The sequence below is a fragment of the Heptranchias perlo genome, chromosome 2 (assembly GCF_035084215.1).
Source record: "Heptranchias perlo isolate sHepPer1 chromosome 2, sHepPer1.hap1, whole genome shotgun sequence".
Classification (NCBI taxonomy): Eukaryota; Metazoa; Chordata; class Chondrichthyes; order Hexanchiformes; family Hexanchidae; genus Heptranchias; species Heptranchias perlo.
The window spans coordinates 30,475,961-30,496,918 of NC_090326.1; the positions used below are offsets into that span (position 1 = coordinate 30,475,961).

The 20,958-nt window shown below is 40.3% G+C and overlaps 1 protein-coding gene and 1 long non-coding RNA gene across 7 annotated transcripts in view; one reads left to right on the forward strand and one right to left on the reverse strand.

Annotated features, from left to right (window-relative positions):
- Positions 1 to 20,958, forward strand: part of kif13a (kinesin family member 13A) — a 268,194-nt gene that overhangs the window by 242,926 nt on the left and 4,310 nt on the right. For 2 of the 4 annotated variants that reach the window (XM_068001653.1, XM_068001654.1), the window contains 5 exons: positions 4,720 to 4,770; positions 5,453 to 5,564; positions 6,158 to 6,309; positions 8,301 to 8,420; positions 19,548 to 20,730. In XM_068001653.1, coding sequence (XP_067857754.1) covers positions 4,720 to 4,770; positions 5,453 to 5,564; positions 6,158 to 6,309; positions 8,301 to 8,420; positions 19,548 to 20,730 — 1,618 coding nt within the window. Of the gene's footprint in view, positions 1 to 4,719; positions 4,771 to 5,452; positions 5,565 to 6,157; positions 6,310 to 8,300; positions 8,421 to 15,387; positions 15,454 to 19,547; positions 20,731 to 20,958 lie in introns of those variants that run through there. The other 2 variants (XM_068001656.1, XM_068001655.1) reach the window with 2 other exon arrangements.
- LOC137336384 (uncharacterized) overlaps positions 4,879 to 20,958 on the reverse strand; it is a 33,375-nt gene continuing 17,295 nt past the window's right edge. For 2 of the 3 annotated variants that reach the window (XR_010966591.1, XR_010966589.1), the window contains exons 2-4: positions 17,290 to 17,402; positions 6,880 to 7,276; positions 4,879 to 6,247 (exon numbers count right to left, since the gene is read on the reverse strand). This is a non-coding gene — a long non-coding RNA (uncharacterized lncRNA). The remainder of the gene's footprint in view (positions 6,248 to 6,879; positions 7,277 to 17,289; positions 17,403 to 20,958) is intronic. The other variant, XR_010966590.1, reaches the window with a different exon arrangement.

A 20,958-nucleotide genomic window follows, 5' to 3' on the forward strand; every position in this document is an offset into this window, starting at 1 on the left:
CCATTGGCTCTGCATCATTCCATGACTACATCCCACCAATTAGTGAGTGTGCCTGACTTCAGTGGAGGTCCAGAGTGTAGAATTGATGTGGAAGACTGGATAAAGGATATGCAGCAATTACTGGATGTTAGTGAAATGCCTGCCACGCTCCAGTTTGCAACTGTGGTGCACCGCCTTAAGGGAAGAGCAAAACTGCTTGTCCTTAATTTGCCACTAAAGGACCAGTGTCCTGAGAGAGTTTTTGAGAAACTCAGAGCAGAATATGGAAGCTGTCAACTTTCACTGGACCCTGCAATTGGTTTATTTCAAAACTTCCAGCAGTCGAATGAAATGAAAACCACCTATGCTCTGGGGGCAGTATTAAGAACTTTTAAAGCAAGATCCAGTAAACGGAGTTCTTCTACGCACAAGGATTTCAAAATTAAGCCACAGTTGATGAATGTTGCACTCGACCAAGATATTCATCAGAAGCTTCCATCAGTGAAACCAAAGTTGATAAACTTCAAGGGACAGCAAACTAAGCAGAAGCAACAACCGTGTGAACATAAGGTGTCCTCTAGCCTGTCCAGAAAGCCAGTCAAAGTGCACAACCAGGCCCAGTCTGTGTCAATGCAGAGCAGCCGAAGCTTAGGAGATGCTTCTGAGTATGTGGGAGCACAGACAAGTTCTGTACAAGACCCTGCTCTGCTAGAGCTTACCACATTAGTGAAGCAACTTGCTTTGCACCAGAAGGATCAAATGGAGAGACTACAGAGAATGGAGAAATTGCAGTTTATGGTGAATCCTGGAGGAAATCCAACACCATCTACTGTATCTAAATGTTACAGAAGTGATACTAAGTTCAAAGAAAGAATGGATAGCAAAAATACAAGATCACTGAACTGTGAAATGTCCTGTATATGTCACCTCTGTGGGCAGGAAGGACATACAGTTAAAGGGTGCAAGTCAAAAAGACAACCTTTAATTACAGACAAGCCAGAAGCATTGCTTTCCAGCTTTCAGCATTTAGACAAATAAAACTCCTGACCCTGGAAGGGGACAAGTTACATGTGTATAAGAAGAGAAAAGTACTGTCCAAAGAACATATGAAGTGTGTCTGTATATATACGTTAAAATGTAGAAAATATTTCAAAACTATCCAGCCATATTGCCCTTATAAGCTTCAATATATAGCCAGCCCCAGTAATGAACTTATTTAAGTTATTGGTGTAACTTACAGACCTGGGGTAGACTCTGGATTTTGAATAACACCATTAACTGTTTGCAGCGAAATCATCCAGGACCCTGCTGGAACAAATTGACCCATTATTGCTGTAGCTAGCCAAGATGTCTCTTACTTCTATGGTATGATGAATTCATTCTTTCATCATATTGATGCCTTGGTCTTTGGATAGTCTGTGACTCAGTGTAGAAAAGGAAGAGGAGTTTTGACCGGGCTGATGTCCTAAGGATTAGTAGCAAGTTCCTGCTTAGAGAAAACTGCTGCTTGAAAATAATGGCAGAAAGTTTTAAACCTGGAATGAAAATAAGTCATAACTTACCTTCAACATAAAGTTGAATTAAATGGATATTAATGATTTGTAGGATGTTTTCCCCATGTGGGGTTCCTGTAGTTCAGCAGATACATCTTACTACATGATACCGTGATGTTCACAATGAGAACTGTGTGGATAAAGTGGGCAACAACCAGATTTTGCCATAGGCCAAGATATGTGTAGTTGGAGATCAACAGCGAGCATCAACATAAAAAACCCGAATTAGGATTTGTAACTGAACCATGAAAGTCTTGACCATTAGAGGAAGCCCAAACCTCACCAAACTTTCTGCTGTATGCGGTACTGAGCGATTAAATCAAGAACTGGAATTGTTCTACGAATCAACTGATTTGAAGAGAATTTCAAAGAGATGTCGCTTAAGTAGTAGCCTTGGTACTGATTAAATATTGGTTCAGTTTATTATTCAATCCGCATTCTGTTTGAAATTACTCCACCAATGCATTGTTTAGAATTAGCAATTGTTAAGTTCATGAACTGGGAACATTTAATGTGAGAACCTTCCAGTTGCCAAACATTTTTTTTTACCAAGAGTGGTGTCATTTTGTGCGGCTTCGCTCCTGATGCGAACCTTGCTGGATGGGAGCACAGATTGTACAATTAGCCTATAGTGTTGCCCTATCTCCGACCTGCACTCCCGTCCATTAAGGCTCCACACTGGCAAAGAAGTCTTGCAAGATTACCCTAATGTACCCAAAGATCCTATGTGTAACCGGAAGCTGAATACCAGTTGCCCGACCTTCAGAAAGTGATATTGATTTGAAACTGATACTCTTTGTCAGCCGTGCAAAGTAGTTTCTATCTTCCCAAGACAGAATTACACTGTGAACCCTGGTTAAAATACACCACTGAGGCTCAACATCATTCTAGGAATTGGGAACCTTGTCGTCACACCAGAAAAGTCAGAAGACTATGTAATGACCATGGCCAGTTTGCCACTCAACATCACAGCAATCTATTGGAGTTACAATTCTATTCAATGTTCAGAGGGTATCCCAGGTTGCTAATCAACTAGCTTGGTCACGAGGCTGTAAAAACATGAATGTAAGAGTATTGCAGAAGTCAACACCTGATTAACTATCCAGGACAGGCAAGAATGTGGTGAGATGAGTGGAAATAAAAAGTGAATGAAGCCTTGTTCATTCTTATCTTGGACACCTAATTTGGGCTACTTTGTGAATGGAAATTGTGTTCTGTACTCCGGTAGTTACAGTTCAGTCCATTTATGGAGGTATTCTGTGGATCTGATCTAATTTTAGTAGCTTTTTGGATGAGTAAGGATCTAAGACAATAGTTTTCTCGGCTATCTGTGATGTTCTACGTCTGTAGCTGACTAAGACTGGAGTCCTATACCCAATGGCTCATTTCACAATAACTCTATGCCATGTGTCCGAGAAACAGAAGAAAACAAATGAAAGTATAATCATAGTTGTGAAGTGAGAATACTTACCATCATTTCTAGATAGAATCCTGTTCATAGTGCAAGGAGGGTGATGACCCATAAATTTGCTGACCAAGAGGAATGGTACTGAAAATGAGAAATACGTAGGCAAGGTGGTAACCAGCTCAACACTCCAACCGAGAGCTGCTCCCAAGAACAAGGGGCTGAAAACATTTTTTGTGACGCAGATTGATCAATTCTGATGGAAAGTAATGTCCAAGTATCCTGCCCTTCTGTGGAGAAATGAATGACTATATCTATGTATACACGGGAACATCCATTGAAACTATCCCATTCTCTTAGCAACAACTTCAACTCACAGCAGAATGTCTCAGTCATTCATCACCTGGTAGGGAAATGCTTTCCCTCATCTCCAGCCTATTTCCCCTCCCCCCAACTCCTCCCAAAATACCTTCAATGACCCAGTTTATGGTGAACATTTTCAAACCGTTGATGAAAACTCTTACTGGGGGAACCGACGAAACTGAGAACAGAGGTCAGCTGGAAGTAAAGCAAGACTGACTTTGCAGACCTCCTGCAAACCTTGGTCTGGAGGTGTTGCTGTGAAAGGTATGAAAGACAGTACCTGACATCAGCATGCATGCATGTACATTACAGTAGGTAAAAGTTATCAGCAACTAAGAGATAGCAGGAGACAAGCAGAAGGTTGAATTTTTCTAATGGCCGGAGCTAATGCCTTCTAATTTCATACACTAATGTGGCTTGTTACTGCTTCCTTGACTTGGTGACTGATGTCATTTGCAGTGGACCTATTCCTGTTTTAGTCTTGCTGCACAGAATAATGACTTGGGCATCATTTAACAAACGGAGGCAGCATAAATTGTGGTCATTTTAGTAAATATGTAAGCAGTGAGAGAGGCAAGACATTAATGGAAACATGTTCCATTTCTTCGCTATCTAGTTCTCCCTACTGCTTTTACGCTATCTAGTCCTCCCTACTGCTTTTACGCTATCTAGTTCTCCCTACTGCTTTTACGCTATCCAGTTCTCCCTACTGCTTTTACGCTATCTAGTTCTCCCTACTGCTTTTACGCTATCTAGTTCTCCTACTACTTGGCCTCGCACTACGTGTGTGTCTGCATTTCTGTTTCACTGCCCCACTTTCTATCTCCGCGTTACTACAGTGGAGGGAAATGGCAGGGGTAGTGCACGTCATTATTTATAGTTTCTTATGGAAATGAATATTGCATCAGTTTTGGTGCTTTTCAAGTGCTCAGTTAGAGTTTGTGTAACTGAGGATTGCAGGTACTTGATCCATGAGCTGAGGCAAGATCTACGAATTGTAAAAATGTACTCTGAAGCATTTTAGAATGTTATATTGGAAGATGCTTCTGTACTCAGTTGAAGGCTTTGCTGTATAAAGCACACAATGTTTTTAATGTACTCATATTCACTTATACTGCTTAGCTAGTGCAAGGGATATCTAATGTGCCCGCCTCTGTTAGATGCTTAAAATGCTTATGGAAGTTGTATTAATTTTATTACAGATCTTGCCCCTATCTGTGTCTGCTATAGCAAGTAATAGTGTTGAAAACTGATGAAAAATAATACGTCTAAAATTCACAACCATGCTTTAAATGTGCAGCTTGAGTTTCACACTCTTGGATCAAAGCAGGAAAGGAATAAATTGTTTTTAATGTGGCAAGTAGCAGTTATTTGAAAATATCTGATCTGTTTGTCTTGTTTTATCTTTGGTTTCTACAGGTCTCCAGTAGTCGATTAGATCTCTCTGGATATGAAGAGGACGAATACAGGGTGCGTTATCAATGAGCTTTTAAACATTACACAAATATAAAAGGTGTATACTAGAACTCTGGGGGAAATCACAGGCTAAGTCCTGAAACGGATAGTATCACTGGTAAATGGAGGTGTTTATTTGTCCAGAAACAATCCTTTATAACATATTATAAGTGCACTATAGATCTTGATTTTCTGCCTATTTAGGAAGATCCGATCAGGGATTCAGCCCTGAGACCAGTAATGGAACCTAAACTTTGAGCAAGTGCACAATACATTTTGTAGGTTCAAAAGCCTGCCTGGCTAATAAATCATAAATCAACACCATGGCCTCTTATTTTATCAGGTCATTAAATTGCAGGGCTGGTACTGCTGATACCAGTAATTTAACTCATTGTCTGTATGGTACTGCCTGCCATCATGAAAATGATGTGGAGCATCCTCAAAACAGAATTAATTTCTCTTCTCACCCCAGACCATGGTTTAACTTTTTTTTTGTGAAGGTTTGAATGGTGGTGTATAAGTTTCTATTTACTAGAGAGCTGAATAATGACTTGAGTGCCTTTTCGTTCAGACTAAACATACAGTTCAGCACATGGTTTTAATTTTCTCGCTATTCTGACACACAACTAAACGTAATTGATGAATTGATTTTGTAAATGCAGTAAACCATTTTGTTTCTTTATCTTGCTGTTCCTAGGGTCGTTCAGAAAGTCATCATGATATTTCTGACTGCTCGTTCAACTCTCAGGACTGTTCCTGGTATGGTACCCTACCTAAAGACTCACCACGCAAGGTGAAAGACACTGGAGGTAAATACAGTAGTTAACAAAATGAAATCGAAGTAATTATACTCCATGAAAAGACAGAAATGTGTCACTGTTACATTTAATGGGAAAAAAAGATCATGTTCAAGTTTTAATGTAGATATGTGTTGATCAAATATATACATCAAAAACATTTTTTTTTAAAAAGTCCATCTTGTAGGGTCTCCTGAAATATTTAAGATCTGTCTTTTAAATATGCCATTATTTCTTCCTCTTTTTCTCTCTCGCTCTCTGCTCTCTTTTCCTCTTTCTCTCTTCCTCTCTCTCTCTTTCCCTCTCTCCTTTCCCCTTCCCCCCCTGCAATTTGGGGGACATTCTGGGCCTCAACTAAGCAACCCCTGCCCTACAGTAGTGAAGACCTATGACATGGGGGGAATCAATCTGTCACCCACTGCTGTAACATCATACATTGGTACAATAATGAGCTGCTAATGTTTAAATGTAAAAACATTTCACTTTTTTTCTAAAAAGAAAATCATCGTTGGTAGTTGCAGTTGACAGTTGTGTGGAATATTTATTAAGAATTATTATACTCTGTTTTTCCATGGAGGTTTACTCCTTTTTTCTTTCACTCATAGGTAGTGCACCAGAGAGTCCTCACTCATTGATGGGTAGCCCACTTAAAGCATTTTCTCCTCAGCCACCGAAATTCCTGAAGTCACTTATGCCTGTAAGAGAGGAACGAAAAGGCAAACAACCTTTGGAAACCAAGCCTCTTCTTGCACATGAGGTAAAACTTGAATGTTTAGTCTGGTGAGGAAAGCCAGGGCAAATATAGTCAAGTCTTTTTTTTAATACATTTAGCTTCCTTTTAATATAGTGGAACCTGATTATTGGACTTTGTAAAACAAAAAAGAACTCATTATAATAAACAATATAGTTGGTAGAGGAGTTTAAACCTTGATAGATGAGCCCCTGAAAAAATACAATTGCCCAGTGCTAGTCATTCTACAACAACTTTGCTATGATGAGCAACTTTATTTTAGTTTGAGAAATATCAATTTATTTCCACGGATAAGTAGGCCAAGCTAACGGAATTTGAAATGGATTTGTGTCTTTTTAAGAGATTTTTGTCCTGTGCCATGTGACATTCTCCTACTCTGCTTTTTTAAATGTTTTATTTTAACCAATATTACTACACTTGGAACTCTGATCACCATTACACAGGTGTGTGAAAATGCAGGCGTAGCAACGCGGAAGAGGGCAGGGATTGGCGAATGTGTCACTTGATATAACTAGCTTCTAAAATTAAATAAGCAACTTCCTCCACATATCATTAGTAGTTTTCTGAAAATATTACCTTTTTATAGAAGCAAGGGGGGAATGTTGGGGAGACCAGTCTGTTCAGGATCCAAAACCGGGTGTCCAAATCCGAAGTCCTGCTTAACTCCACAGTCGTCTTTGCTACCAAAAGAAAGAATCAGATGTTCTTGTGATTTCCCTCCTTCCCCTCATGGGCATGGTTCGGACAAGTTGCAGTAAAAATTGTCAAAAATCACAGGGCAAGTACGCTGCCTCTCAGTCTGCCAGTTTGTCGCTCCTCCTTGCCCAGGATTGTACACCTCCCAGATTCTTCGTGCTGATCTTTCTTGCCTGATGCACAATGGCACTGTGGCATTTCTTTAATCGTGTTGTGTTCAAAACACAACTTAGTCACTGCTGCCTGCCTCTAGAATCTTTAAGCAAAATTATGGTACCTGCATAGCAAATTACATTACACACGGTAAGTGGCAACATTTCTGGGATGTTCTGCCGCAACAAATCACTTTCCTAGGCGGGGTATGTGGAGTATAATAATTTGAAGAGTAAGGAATGCTACAGTTAAAGGCAAATAAGCCACCTCTTTTTTTGCCATTTTTCTGCATTCCTCAACTTAGCCCCTTGTATCCATAGTATCCTTGCCAATTAGGAGGGGATTATCTAGGGAGCAGACATCTCCAGAGACTTTGCCAATGCAACTTATTTGTCAATACAGCAGGGGGCACGATTGAGTGATGAAAGGAAACAAGTTTGAGATGAACAAATGTCTCTGGAAGCCCAAATTTTAATGCTAGTTGAGATATTGCAAGAATATGGGTAACCAGCAAAATTAATTTTATATTCTGTAACAACTTCACCTTGTAACTATTCATTGTGACAATAAAAGATTAATGTTGTAGCTGTCGAATAGAAAATACCATTTGGGTTCTATGCAAAACTTCCATTATGTGAGTAGGATAAGGATTACCTGCTCGAGAGCTAAGCAGGCCAGATTTGAACACTGACTCAATTTTAACCAAGAGCTGTGTTTGCAGCAATAATGTCCTGAATGAAATACTCCAAAAGCCTTGTATGGGTTAAGAGGATTCCTTGTGTGGGTTGACAGCAAAAAGATGTATACCCTTGAGGAGAATGAAGCTCACTGTATGTTGCATGCAAAATACCTGTACCAAACTTGTTCCAGGTGGCTGGTAATAGGCGCCAAATTGCAATACAGTTCATTTTATTTATTATAGGCCATCAGTTACAATCTAACTGAGCCATTCACATTTAATGAAGATGCATGACTTTTTTTTGTGCATGAATTGAATGTTTGAAGTGCAGTCGGCCATAGCTTGTGTAGAGTATTGATGTGTAAAACTAGTCATGTTTCTTGATCAACTAACTGCATGTTTGTAGTCTGATTAATGAGTAGTCATTAATGGTGTGACATTGTGCCATTGTGTGTCTCGACCATTGCAGAGCATGTCTCCCCCTCAGCACAAAAGCATGCTGGTACATAGCAGTAGCAGTGTTGTGCCCACAGGAAGCAGTGCCAACAGCATGTCAGTAGAAAGCAGTAATGAAAATGAGGACACGTTTGTAAGTTTTCTTTTATTTATGGCATAATACTTGGTGGTGGGATTAAGGTCCTTTCATGAGGATTATGGCTGAAACATTTAGGAATGCAGCCATACGTTTCTATCTGCTCTGCAGGCAAGTTTAGGATTGCTATTTGTCTGCTTTCTTTTAATACCTACCTGGAAAATTATGTAAGTGTAATTCAGGACTGTTGAAGCATGGACTATTTGAAACACAAGCATATCCTGCATTGTACTATTTGTATGCCTTGATTTATTTCTCTATAACCTCTGTCTAGTGTCTGGTCTGATTTTGTGTCTAAACATATTTTGAGGCTAAATACCTTCATTTGAATAACTTAGAATTCTGAAGTGTTTAAAATGTTTAGATTTTTGATTTACATTCAAAATATCAGTTAAATGAGCACCTTTTGCTTGGGTAACCCTCTGAATTTAAAATGTTATTTCATATCTATTTACAGGTTTTTAACCTAATTTGATTATGCGCTTTCTACCTTTGTTCTTCTGTAAATTAGATGCATTCATATAAATGCAGGAACATGAAGTATTATGCATTATTGATGTTTTTGAAACTAGCTGGTAATAGAATCATAGAAATCATAGAAAACTTACGGCACAGAAGGCGGACATTTGGCCCATCGTGTCCGTGCCAGCCGAAAATGAGCCACCCAGCCTAATCCCACATTCCAGCACTTGGTCCGTAACCATGTAGGTTACAGCACTTCAGGTGCACATCCAGGTACTTTTTAAATGAGTTGAGGGTTTCTGCCTCTACCACCCTTTCAGGCAGTGAGCTCCAGACCCTGACCACCCTCTGGGTGAAAAGAATTTTCCTCAGCACCCCTCTAATCCTTCTACCAATCGTTTTAAATCTATGTCCCTTGGTTATTGACCTCTCTGCTAAGGGAAATGGGTCCTTTCTATCCACTCTATCATGATTTTGTACATCTCAATTAAGTCACCCCTCAGCCTCCTCTGTTCCATGGAAAACAACCCCAGCCTATCCATCTTTCCTCATAGCTAAAATTCTTCAGTCCTGGCAACGTCCTCGTAAATCTCCTTTGTACCCTCTCTAGCAACTCACATCCTTCCTGTAATGTGGTGATCAGAACTGTACGCAGTACTCAAGCTGTGGCCTAACTAGTGCTTTATACAGTTCCAGCATAACCTCCCTGTTCTTATATTCTATGCCTCGGCGAATAAAGGAAAGTATTCCACATGCCGCCTTAACCACCTTATCTCTGTCCTGCTACCTTCAGGGATCTGTGGTCATGCACTCCAAGGTCCCTCACTTCCTCTACAACTCTCAGTATCCTCCCATTTATTGTGTATTTCCTTGCCTTGTTTGCCCTCCCCAAATGCATTACCTCACATTTCTCTGGATTGAATTCCATTTGCCACTTTTCTGCCCACCTCTCCAGTCCATTGATATCTTCCTGCAGTCTACAGCTTTCCTCCTCACTGTCAACCACACGGCCAATTTTTGTATCATCTGCAAACTTCTTAATCACGCCTCCTACGTTTAAGTCCAAATCATTTATATACACCACAAAAAGCAATGGACCTAGTACTGAGCCCCGCGGAACCCCACTGGAAACATCCTTCCAGTCACAAAAACACCCGTCGACAATTACCCTTTGCTTCCTGCCACTGAGCCAATTTTGGATCCAACTTGCCACTTTCCCTTGGATCCCATGGGCTTGTACTTTTTTGACCAGTCTGCCATGTGGGACCTTGTCAAAAGCCTTGCTAAAATCCATGTAGACTACATCAAATGCACTACCCTCATTGACCCTCCTTGTTACCTCCTCAAAAAATTCAATCAAGTTAGTCAGACACGACCATCCCTTAGCAAATCCATGTTGACTGTCCTTGATTACTCCGTGCCTTTCTAAGTGACTGTTTATCCTGTCCCTCAGAATTGATTCCAATAATTTGCCCAACACCAAGGTTAGACTGATTGGCCTGTAATTACTCGGTCTATCCCTCGCTCCCTTTTTAAACAACGGCACAACATTAGCAGTCCTCCAATCCTCCGGCACCATGCCTGTATCCAGTGAGGATTGGAAAATGATGGTCAGAGCCTCCACTATTTCCTCCCTTGCTTCTTTTAACAGCCTGGCATACGTTTCATCTGGCCCTGGTGATTTATCTACTTTCAAAGATGCTAATCCCCTTAATACTTCCTCTCTCACTATGTTTATCCCATCCAATATTTCACACTCCTCCTCCTTAACTACAATCTCTGCATCGTCCCTCTCTTTTGTGAAGACAGACGCAAAGTATTCATTAAGAACCATACCCACATCTTCCACCTCCACACCTTCTGCCTCCACACATTAAGTTACCTTTTTGGTCTCTAATAGGCCGTACTCTTTCCTTAGTTATCCTCTTGCTCTTAATGTATTTATAAAACAGCTTTGGGTTTTCCTTGATTTTACGTGCCAATATTTTTTCACGCCCTCTCTTTGCTTTCCCAATTCCCTTTTTAATTTCACCCCTGCACTTCCTTATACTCCTCTAGGCTTTCTGTAGTATTGAGTTTTCGGTGTCTGACATCAGCTTTCTTTTTCTGCCTTATCTTACCCTGTATGCTTCTTGACATCCAGGGGGCTGTAGAATTGGCAGTCCCACCCTTTTTTTTGTGGCAACATGTTTACTCTGAACCCCTTGAATCTCCCCCTTCACCTCCCACTGCTCTGACATTGATTTACCTTCAAGTAGATGTTTCCAGTCCATTTTTGTTAAATCACTTCTCAGCTTTGTAAAATTGGCCTTTTCCCCAATTTAGAACTTCAACTCCTGTTCTATCTTTGTCCTTTTCCATAACTAGGCTAAAACTATAAGTGAATTATGATCACTACCACCAAAATGCTCTCCCACTGCTACTCCTTCCACCTGTCCAGCTTCATTTCCTAAAACTAAATCCAGAACTGCCCCCTCTCTTGTTGGGCTTGCTATGCACTGGCTAAAAAAGTTCTCCTGAATGCAATTGAAAAATTTTGTGCCCTCTATGCCTTTCACACTGTTTGTATCCCAGTTAATATTGGGGTAGTTGAAATCCCTTACTATTACTGACCTATTATTTTTGCATTTCAGAAATTTGCCTACATATGTGCTCTTCTATCTCCCTCTGACTGTTTGGGGGTCTATAGTACACTCCCAGTAGTGTGATTGCCCCTTTTTTGTTCCTTAGCTCAACCCATATGGCCTCATTTAATGATCCTTCTAACGTATCATCCCTCCTCATAGTTGTAATTATTTCTTTAACCAAAATTGCCACCCCCCTCCTTTTTTATCCCCCTCGCTATCTCGTCTGAAAACCCTGTAACCAGGAATGTTGAACTGTCATTCTTGGCCCTGTTTAAGCCATGTTTCTGTAATAGCTAAGGTATCAAACTGCCACCTGTCTATCTGTGTCCTCAGCTCATCTGCCTTTTTCACTATACTCCTTGCATTGAGGTATATACCATTAAGCATTGCCAAACGTCTTTGTTGTTTATTTTCTAACCTTTGTTTCCTCTGCCTTCCAAACTCACTTACTAATTTTCTGCCTTCCATCTCCAGTTGTGATTCTATCCCATCTGGATCTACACTCGGGTTCCCATCCCCCTGCCAAGCTAGTTTAAACCCTCCCCAACAGCACTAGCAAACCTCCCCGCAAGGATATTGGTCCCGGCCCTGTTGAGGTGCAACCCGTCCGGCTTGTACAAGTCCCACCGAACCCCGGAACCTGTTCCAATGCCCCAGGAATCTAAAGCCCTCCCTCCTGCACCATCTCTCCAGCCACGCATTCACCTGCTCTATCTTCCTATTTCTCTACTCGCTAGTGCGTGGTACTGGGAGTAATCCAGAGATTAGTACCTTTGAGGTCCTGCTTGTTGATCTCTTTCCTAAATCCCTTAAAATCTGCATGCAGGACCTCATCCCTCTTTCTACCTATGTCGTTGGTGCCGATATGGACCATGACCTCTGGCATGTTCATCTTCTCCTCCCAGGATGTTCTGCGGCTGCTCAGTGACAGAGAAATGTAATTACTTGGAAAGTTCACCATTCAAAAACTTTAAAGGAAAAACTTCCTCTTCCTTAATAAAAGCAGACGAGAAGGTCATGTTAGAATGTAGTACATTCATGGATAATTTCATAACCTAATGTTACATTTTAACTTCACTTCATTAGCCTCACCAGACACTGGTTCTTGCTGTAAAACATCCTTCCCTCTAGCAGCTTATAAATATGAGCTGCCTGTTTTTCATGGTGAGAGGGTATATTAGCTTTGCTCACTTTCTTGTTCCAGGTTCTTTTCACCTGTTTCAAGTTTAAAAATGTATTGTTTTTTTTAACCAAGCTACTTTCTGATTTATTTCCCTTGTCCCTTTTAATGTTCTTTAAACTTTCAGGAACAAATTGATCTAGTAGGCTTGGATTTAATTTGTGTTCAAAAGCACAAAACAACTTCGTAACACATTCTAGTTTCTGCAACCTACTTGGATGTACACATGTTAATAGTTGACTTAATGTGCCTGTTGCATTGTTCCACAGACTAAATTGTGCTCAGCAGTGCCTTGTATAAGCCTGTAGTCATCACAAGATAATTATAGATAAGAAAGACCATTTTGCCCTGAATGATTCATCCAGAAAGATTGTAAAGTCCTCCTACTATAACATCCAATTGTTCCTCTAATAATTCCAGGGCTTTCACCGCCAATATTCTATCTGGAAGTCCATTGCACATGTTGATCACTCTGTGTGAAGAAGTATGTCCTGATACCAATCCTAAATTTGCTTTTTACCAGTTTGAACCTGTGTCCCTTGTCCGATGCTCACAATTTAATTTAAAGTAATATTCTAGGCTTACTTTTTTCCATTCCTTTAATAATCATAATGATCACCTCTTGGACATCATCTTCCTATGCTGAAAAGCTCAGTTTATCTAGCCTTTACCATGAGAGACAGGTGCAGGAGTAGGCCATTCAACCCGTCGAGCCTGTTCCGCCATTTAATGAGATCATGCTGATCTGATTTTTACCTCAACTCCACTTTCGCGCCCATTCCCCGTATCCTTTGACTCCCTTGCTGATCAAAAATTTGTCTAACTCAGCCTTGAATGTATTCAATGACTCAGCCTCCACAGCTTTTTGGGGTAAAGAATTCCAAAGATTCACGACCCTCTGGGAGAAGAAATTCCTCCTCATTTCCATCTTAAACAGGCGACCCCCTATTCTGAGACTATGCCCCCTAGTTTTAGATTCCCCCATGAGGGGTAACATCCTCTCAGCATCTACCCTATCGAGTTCCCTCTTTTTTCTAAACTCCAATGAGTATAGACCCAACCTGTTCAATCTTTCCTCATAAGACAACCCTTCCATACCCGGAATCAACTTAGTGAACCTTCTCTAAACTGCCTCCAATGCAAGTATGTCCTTCCTTAAATAAGGGCACCAGAACTGTACGCAGTACTCCAGATGTGGTCTCACCAGCACCCTGTACAGTTGTAGCATGACTTCCCTGCTTTTATACCCCATCCCCCTAGAAATAAAGGCCAATATTCCATTTGCCTTCCGGATTACCTGCTGTACCTGTATGTTGACTTTTTGTGTATCATGTACGAGAACACCCAGATTCCTCTGTACTGCAGCATTTTGTAGTATTTCTCCATTCAAATAATTTGCTTTTTTATTTTTCCTCCCAAAGTGGATGACTTCACATTTTCCCACATTATATTCCATCTGCCGAATTTTTGCCCATTCGCTTAACCTGTCAATATCCCTTTGCAGACACTTTGTGTCCTCATCGCAACTTGCTTTTCCACCTATCTTTGTATCATCAGCAAACTTGGCCACAAGACACTCTGTTCCTTCATCCAAGTCATTGATATATATTGTAAATAGTTGAGGCCCCAGCACTGATCCCTGCGGTACCCCACTAGTTACAGATTGCCATTTTGAAAATGACCCTTTTTATCCTGACTCTTTGTTTTCTGTTAGTTAGCCAATCCTCTATCCATGCCAGTATATTACCCCCAACACCATGAGCTCTTATCTTGTGCAGTAATCTTTTATGTGGCACCTTATCGAATGCCTTTTTCGAAATCCAAATATACTGCATCCATTGGTTCCCCTTTATCCACCCTGTTACTACCTCAAAGAACTCTAATAAATTTGTCAGATATGATTTCCCCTTCATAAAACCATGTTGACTCTCCTTGATTGTATTATGAGTCTCCAAATGTCCTGCTACTACTTCCTTAATAATGGATTCTAGCGTTTTCCTAATGACAGATGTTAGGCTAACTGGTCTATAGTTACCTGGTTTCTGTCTCACTCCCTTCTTGAATACAAGTGTTACGTTTGCGGTTTTCCAATCCGCTGGGACCTTCATAACTCAAGATTTCAGACACTGGGGATCAACCTAGTAGATCTTCTCTGCATTGCTTCCAATGTTTGAATGAGTTTTGTCTTGACAACTGGAACTGATTACAGTATTCAAGGTGCAGTCTAACCAGAGTACTATAAAGTTTGATCACTACTTTTTCTGACTTGTAGTTTCCTTTTGACCATGTAGGTCAACATTCTGTTGGCTTTGTTGATTGCTGCTCTGTGTTTGTACATGTTTTGTATTGAGTGCACTAAGACTCAATTTCTGCCTAAAGATTAAATAATGAAACCTCACCGTGCCGATGCATCCTATTGCGAGTTAAGTCAGCAGGCATCGAGGAATGGTTATTTATATCATAAGTCACTATTTTGATATTAAGTTACGCTTTGTTGCAGTCACGTGCCTCAAACAAATATATTGGAATGTTCTGAATTATCATTTCGACAACGATCTTCTAGAAGTCTTATCTTGTCATTCTTCCACGTATGTTCCAAGAAACCACTCTTGGACTGTTGGTGTATTAGCAGCTAATGAAACAGTGTATTTTAACTTGAATTTTAGAAATGTGACCTTATTTCATCTGTTTATAGGTACTGGTTATTGGCACCAGTGAAAATTGATCAGTTGCCTCCCCACTATTGTGTTTTTTCCTGGAGGTACACTGTGCTAATACTTTCCCTCTGTAACTCGGCAATTTTTCTTTTCCCAGAATCGTCTTCTGAATAATGAAAATCTTTTTTGGATTTTACAAATACTCGTAAATCTTCAAATGCCTAATCAAAGACTGACCTTAATTTCAAAAAGAAAGATAACCAAATGACTAAAGATTTCCCAGCATGATTCATTGATTTAAAGCATTGCAGCTGAGACAAAGTCAATCTGTTTCCTGACTGGGGGGGGGTAAAGCCTTGAATCTTATGGATGAGCATTCAGGACATGCAGATTGTGGATTGGGCGTTGCAGGATCTGAGATTTGGTTAACTAATAGACCCATGTTTTACAGCTCCAGTGTGTAAATCAAAATGGTAGTTTTCACTAGTTATTTTTAATGCCAAATGACACGGGTGGAATATTTTCACTGGTCAGTATTGTAGTAAAATCATACAAACATTCTTGATGCATCCATTTACAATTTCACTATAAGCAGCTAATAGTGGAAATCTCCCCCCCCCGGTTCTTAGCTTAGGTGAAAATACTCCAATGACCCATGCTAAGGACCTTGCGGGGATGGATACTTAACTACCATGAGGCTGTATACATGTTTTCTTCTAGCCTCTCTTCCAAAGTAGAATATTTGGATCACATCAACATACTCCTACTGCAAAACCACATTAACACATACTCTCCTCTTTCTCATATACACAAGTCTATTGCACTGGCAAGAATTTTAAAACTTTATTTTTTTTACAAGAACAACAACAGCTTGCATTTATATAGCGCCTTTAACGTAGTAAAACGTCCCAAGGCACTTCACAGGCGCGTTATCAAACAAAATTTGACACCGAGCCACTTGAGATATTAGGACAGGTGACCAAAAGCTTGGTCAAAGAGAGAAGTTTTAAGGAGCATCTTAAAAGAGGTAGCGAGGCGGAGAGGTTTAGGATGGGAATTCCAGAGCTTAGGGCCTAGGCAGCTGAAAGCACAGCCGTCAGTGGTGGAGCGATTAAAATTAGGGATGCGCAAGAGGCAAGAATTGGAGGAGCGCAGAGATCTCGGAGGGTTGTAGGGCTGCAGGAGGTTACAGAGATAGGGAGGGGCGAGTCCACGGAGGGATTTGAAAACAAGTATGAGAATTGTAAAATCGAGGCATTTCCGGACTGGGAGCCAGTGTAGGTCAGCAAGCACTGGGGTGATGGGAGAACGGGACTTGGTGTGAGTTAGGATACGGGCAGCAGAGTTTTGGATGAGCTCAAATTTATGGAGGGTGGAAGATGGGAGGCTAGCCAGGAGAGCATTGGAATAGTCCAATCTGGTGGTAACAAAGGCATGGATGAAGGTTTCAGCAGCAGATGAGCTGAGGCAGAGACGGGCGACATTACAGAGGTGGAAGTAGGCGGTCTTGGTGATGGAGCGGATATGTGGTTGGAAGATCCTGTCAGGGTCAAATAGGACACCAAAGTTGCGAACAGTTTGGTTCAGCCTCGGACAGTGGCTAGGGAGAGGGATGAAGTTTTTTTAAAAAAAATTTCTTTTGTTCCTGTGGCTTGAACCATTGGATTTTGTGCTCATCCCTAATTGATGTACACAGTTCTTTGTGTGGAAGATGATGTGTTGTTTTTGTGCCTGCTCTTATTTTGGGATAGTCCATGAACAAAGTGTCATCTGCCATCACGCAAAGAATAAAGAATTAAATGTGGAGGGCTATTGATAACATGAAAGTTCATTATTTTATAGGCTTTTTCTCAGCTTTCTCAGCCCTATACCTGTATAACTTGAACAATATTTAGGATATGATTAACATTTTACAAGCTGATTACATTAAAAAGCCTCACCTTTGAAATTGATTTCTTCATCATCTTTACATTTTTATGATCTGAAATTGTGGTTGGAGTGATTCATCAAGGTTTATAATTGATATGGTATGACACTCATTGAACAAGATCATCTGTTTTGGGGGAAAAAATGATCAGGAGATAAATATTATGAGAGTGATCTGTCAGTCTTTCTGATATAGAGTTTGGTTACCATTTTAGGATTATCTGTTCAAAATTGAAGACCTGGGCAGCATCCAAACTTGCCTTAGTGCATCTGATGAGCTTCTCACTTAAACTGCTAAAACACAGCTACACAGTGGCCAAGCACTACTACTTCCACCTTTCTCGCTCAAATATAAGCTTCACATCCGTTCGCCAATTATGGGGTGACATTGGCAGAATTATGAAGACTTTGCACCTCATACCTTCAAATCTTCATTGAACAATATCCTTCCGATTTGAGAACTGGTGTAGGAGAGGGTTGTAACATGTGACCTGCTTGACCCTATGTTTTGACAGGGTGTGGAGGGGCACATCCACTTTTTGTCCCTTTAATTGGTTTTCCTTTATTTTGTTTTATTTTGAGTCACAGAACCTGGAGGGAATGGAGAGGGACCATCAGTCTTGACTAAGCCTGTCTTTCAGATGAGATGTCCAAGTAGATGTAAAAAAAAATCCTGGTACCACTGAAAGAAGACCAGTGAGTTCTCCTGGTTCCTAACCAACATTCCTCCTTCAACAGACACCACCAAAAACCATTCAGCAAGTCACTCATCTCGTTTCCTGTTTGTGGGACCTTGCTGTGTGCAAATTGGCTGCCACTTTTCCCTACACAAATGCACTTCATATCCAATGAATTTTTGTTTTTGAAATGCTTTGGGACATCCTGAGGATTCATAAATTGCTATATATTTAAAGCTCCTTTCTTTCCTTTCCTCCTCTTCTCCCCTGCCCCCCTGTCAACGTTGTGAAAATTGTCACTGAACAGGAATTCCTGTACCAACCGTTATCATCTTGTCATTCACAACTGCAGGTATTCTTGTATTGACTTTGGGGAAAATGGTGTTTTAAGTGCAATGAAAAGTTCTTTGATGAACTAGCTTTAAAAAAAAAAGCTGTAAAAGGTTCTGTTTTGGTTCTTCCTGGTGCTTGTTTGTTAAAACCATTATCTGACATTTGATACATAATTATTTGTTTTTATGTTCAATGGGGAGACTGGTGGTCAGTATTTTTTAAGAAAAATTGGCGATTTGCTAAAAGTGAGGAGCCTTTGTGGCTAAAGATGGCAATCAGAATTGTCCTGCAAAGGAAAAGATGTGAAGTCTAAATGTACTCAATGAACTGAACAAAAGGTACTGTAGATTTTTTTTTTCAAAAGCTTTGACAGTGTAACTAAGCATTTTTAAGATGCCTATGCATCACTGTTGCAAAATGCTCAACTTTTAAGTAATTTGTCTCCAAGTAATGGAGCGGTGAGATCGTTTGGTGCTCTGGCATATTTATCTGTGAACAGGAGTGCTAACCATCTCGTGATATTAAACCTTGATGAATTATTTGCCTTTCACATTTTGTTAAGGTGGAGAAGCATATTTCAGAAACATACCTGAAATTGGTCACAGCAATCAAACAACAGAGGTGGACAATCTTTGCAAAACCTTGGAATGCATAATACAAAATCCTTCCTGTGTTAACAAGGCTATAAATTGATGTATGAAGCTGCAAGGCATTTTGTGATGGCACGACTGAACTAGAGGGCATACAAAATTTAGAAGATGATGCTGTTGAAAGACACATTCTTGGTATTGTTCTACAACCTAAGATTAGTTACAGATATTGAGCTTTATTAAAATAACATTGAACAAAAGCATTCAGTTATACAAATTGCACAATACGTTTTGCAGTGTTACCACTTTCAACTTGTACATCTGTTTTTCAACTCCAGATCAAATTGATTAATTGAAAATTGACCAGTCAGATCTGTATATTTGGACAGGCTAAGCAGCACTTTCAGCAGACAGAATACTGCAACAAAACTTCAAATAAAGAAATTGGATGAATTATCTACAGAAATGTAAATGAGATTATAATTTGGTTATAGTTTTTAAATGGGGGAATCCCACAGCTCCAATAAACCAACCAGAAAACACTGTGTCCTGACTGATCCACTATGCTTCTTTACCTTATAGTCTCTTGAAATGACACTAATTTACTGAACGTTGTCTGAATGTGTGATTAAAGTGCAGTTATATGACCATTATGCAAATATGCTCCTACAGGATTCTGAAGAGGAGGATTATGAAGTGGAGAACCTCAGCAAGAAAACCAGTGGTTCTCAAGGTTTTCATGGTTTCCACACTTACATTCCTGAAGATTTTGCAGACTTTGACGTGTATAATGCAAGCCTTGAGAACAGGGATTTGTTTTCTTCTAAGCCAGAATTCCTGAGTTCTCGCTTCCTTGAAAATGAGGTTTCTCGTAGTCCAACTACCAGCAGTATGACTAGTGGTTACTTCTCCCACAGTGCCTCCAATGCAACACTCTCTGATGTGGTATTCACTGGTACTGAGAGCACAGACCAGCTGGGTAACCAGACACGAGACTCCGAGCTACAGGATACTGTATCGCAGATTAGTATATCTGATTTAAAATTATCTTCCGAGAAGGAAGATGGAGTTCAGGAGCAAAACAGAGATTTAAAAGACACACAGGAGAGCATATCACTCCCAAAAAATAGTGCCTTAGTGAAAGAAACCTCAGTATTGCAACAGTTCATTGAGTCTAAATCTATACTTGTTTATAGAACCATCCCAGATATGTATGCATCAGATTCATTGTCCTGTACATGTGCATTAAATCCACAAGATAGCATATCAGAAGATGGAGGAGATGATGATTCTTTCAATTCAATAGTGAATGTAGAACTTTTCAGCAATCAAGATTTCACAGATTTTCAGGGTGCTGAGGAAGCGAGGAAGGACCTTGAGCTGCCTGATGAACCCATGGTTTACAGTACAGGTTCCTCCGATGACTCTAATAGACTTTCTGTAGATAGTCTAGAACTAGATGAAAAGTGGCAGAGTCCTGCAGTCAAATGTGCAAATGATGTTTCAGAGCTTCCGGAGGATTCATGCAGTATTGCACATGACCAATCACAGACAGCAGTGCTTGATAATAGGTTAGCAAATACCTTGGAGAACCCACTGTATTGTGAGGAAGCTGACCACGAAGAAGCCTTTGATAACTCCCCCAGCCCAGATAACTCTGTTACAAAGAACCTTTCAGATTTATCAGACATTGAGGACAGTGCCACTGCAGAGCTGGGCGAGCCTCTACCGAGCTGGGTCATGCTGGGAGAGCGTGCATCTGTTGGAAACAACAAGAATGGAACCATTCGATATGTTGGTGCAGTGGATTTCTCTGCTGGAATTTGGGTTGGAGTTGAACTTGATACTCCAGCTGGTGAGTAATAATGAATAGTCTTTTGCACTTGTTTGATTCCACGATATACAGTGATACATGATGTCAAGCGGTCTGTTACAAAGAACAGTGAGGGATTCATCGGACTCTGGTCTAGGGGACACTATCAAAATTTGTAAACAATGCAAAAATAGAGTCTGATTAACTGTGAAGAGGATTGTAATGGACTTCAGGAGGACATGGACAGATTAGTACATTGGGTAGATAGAT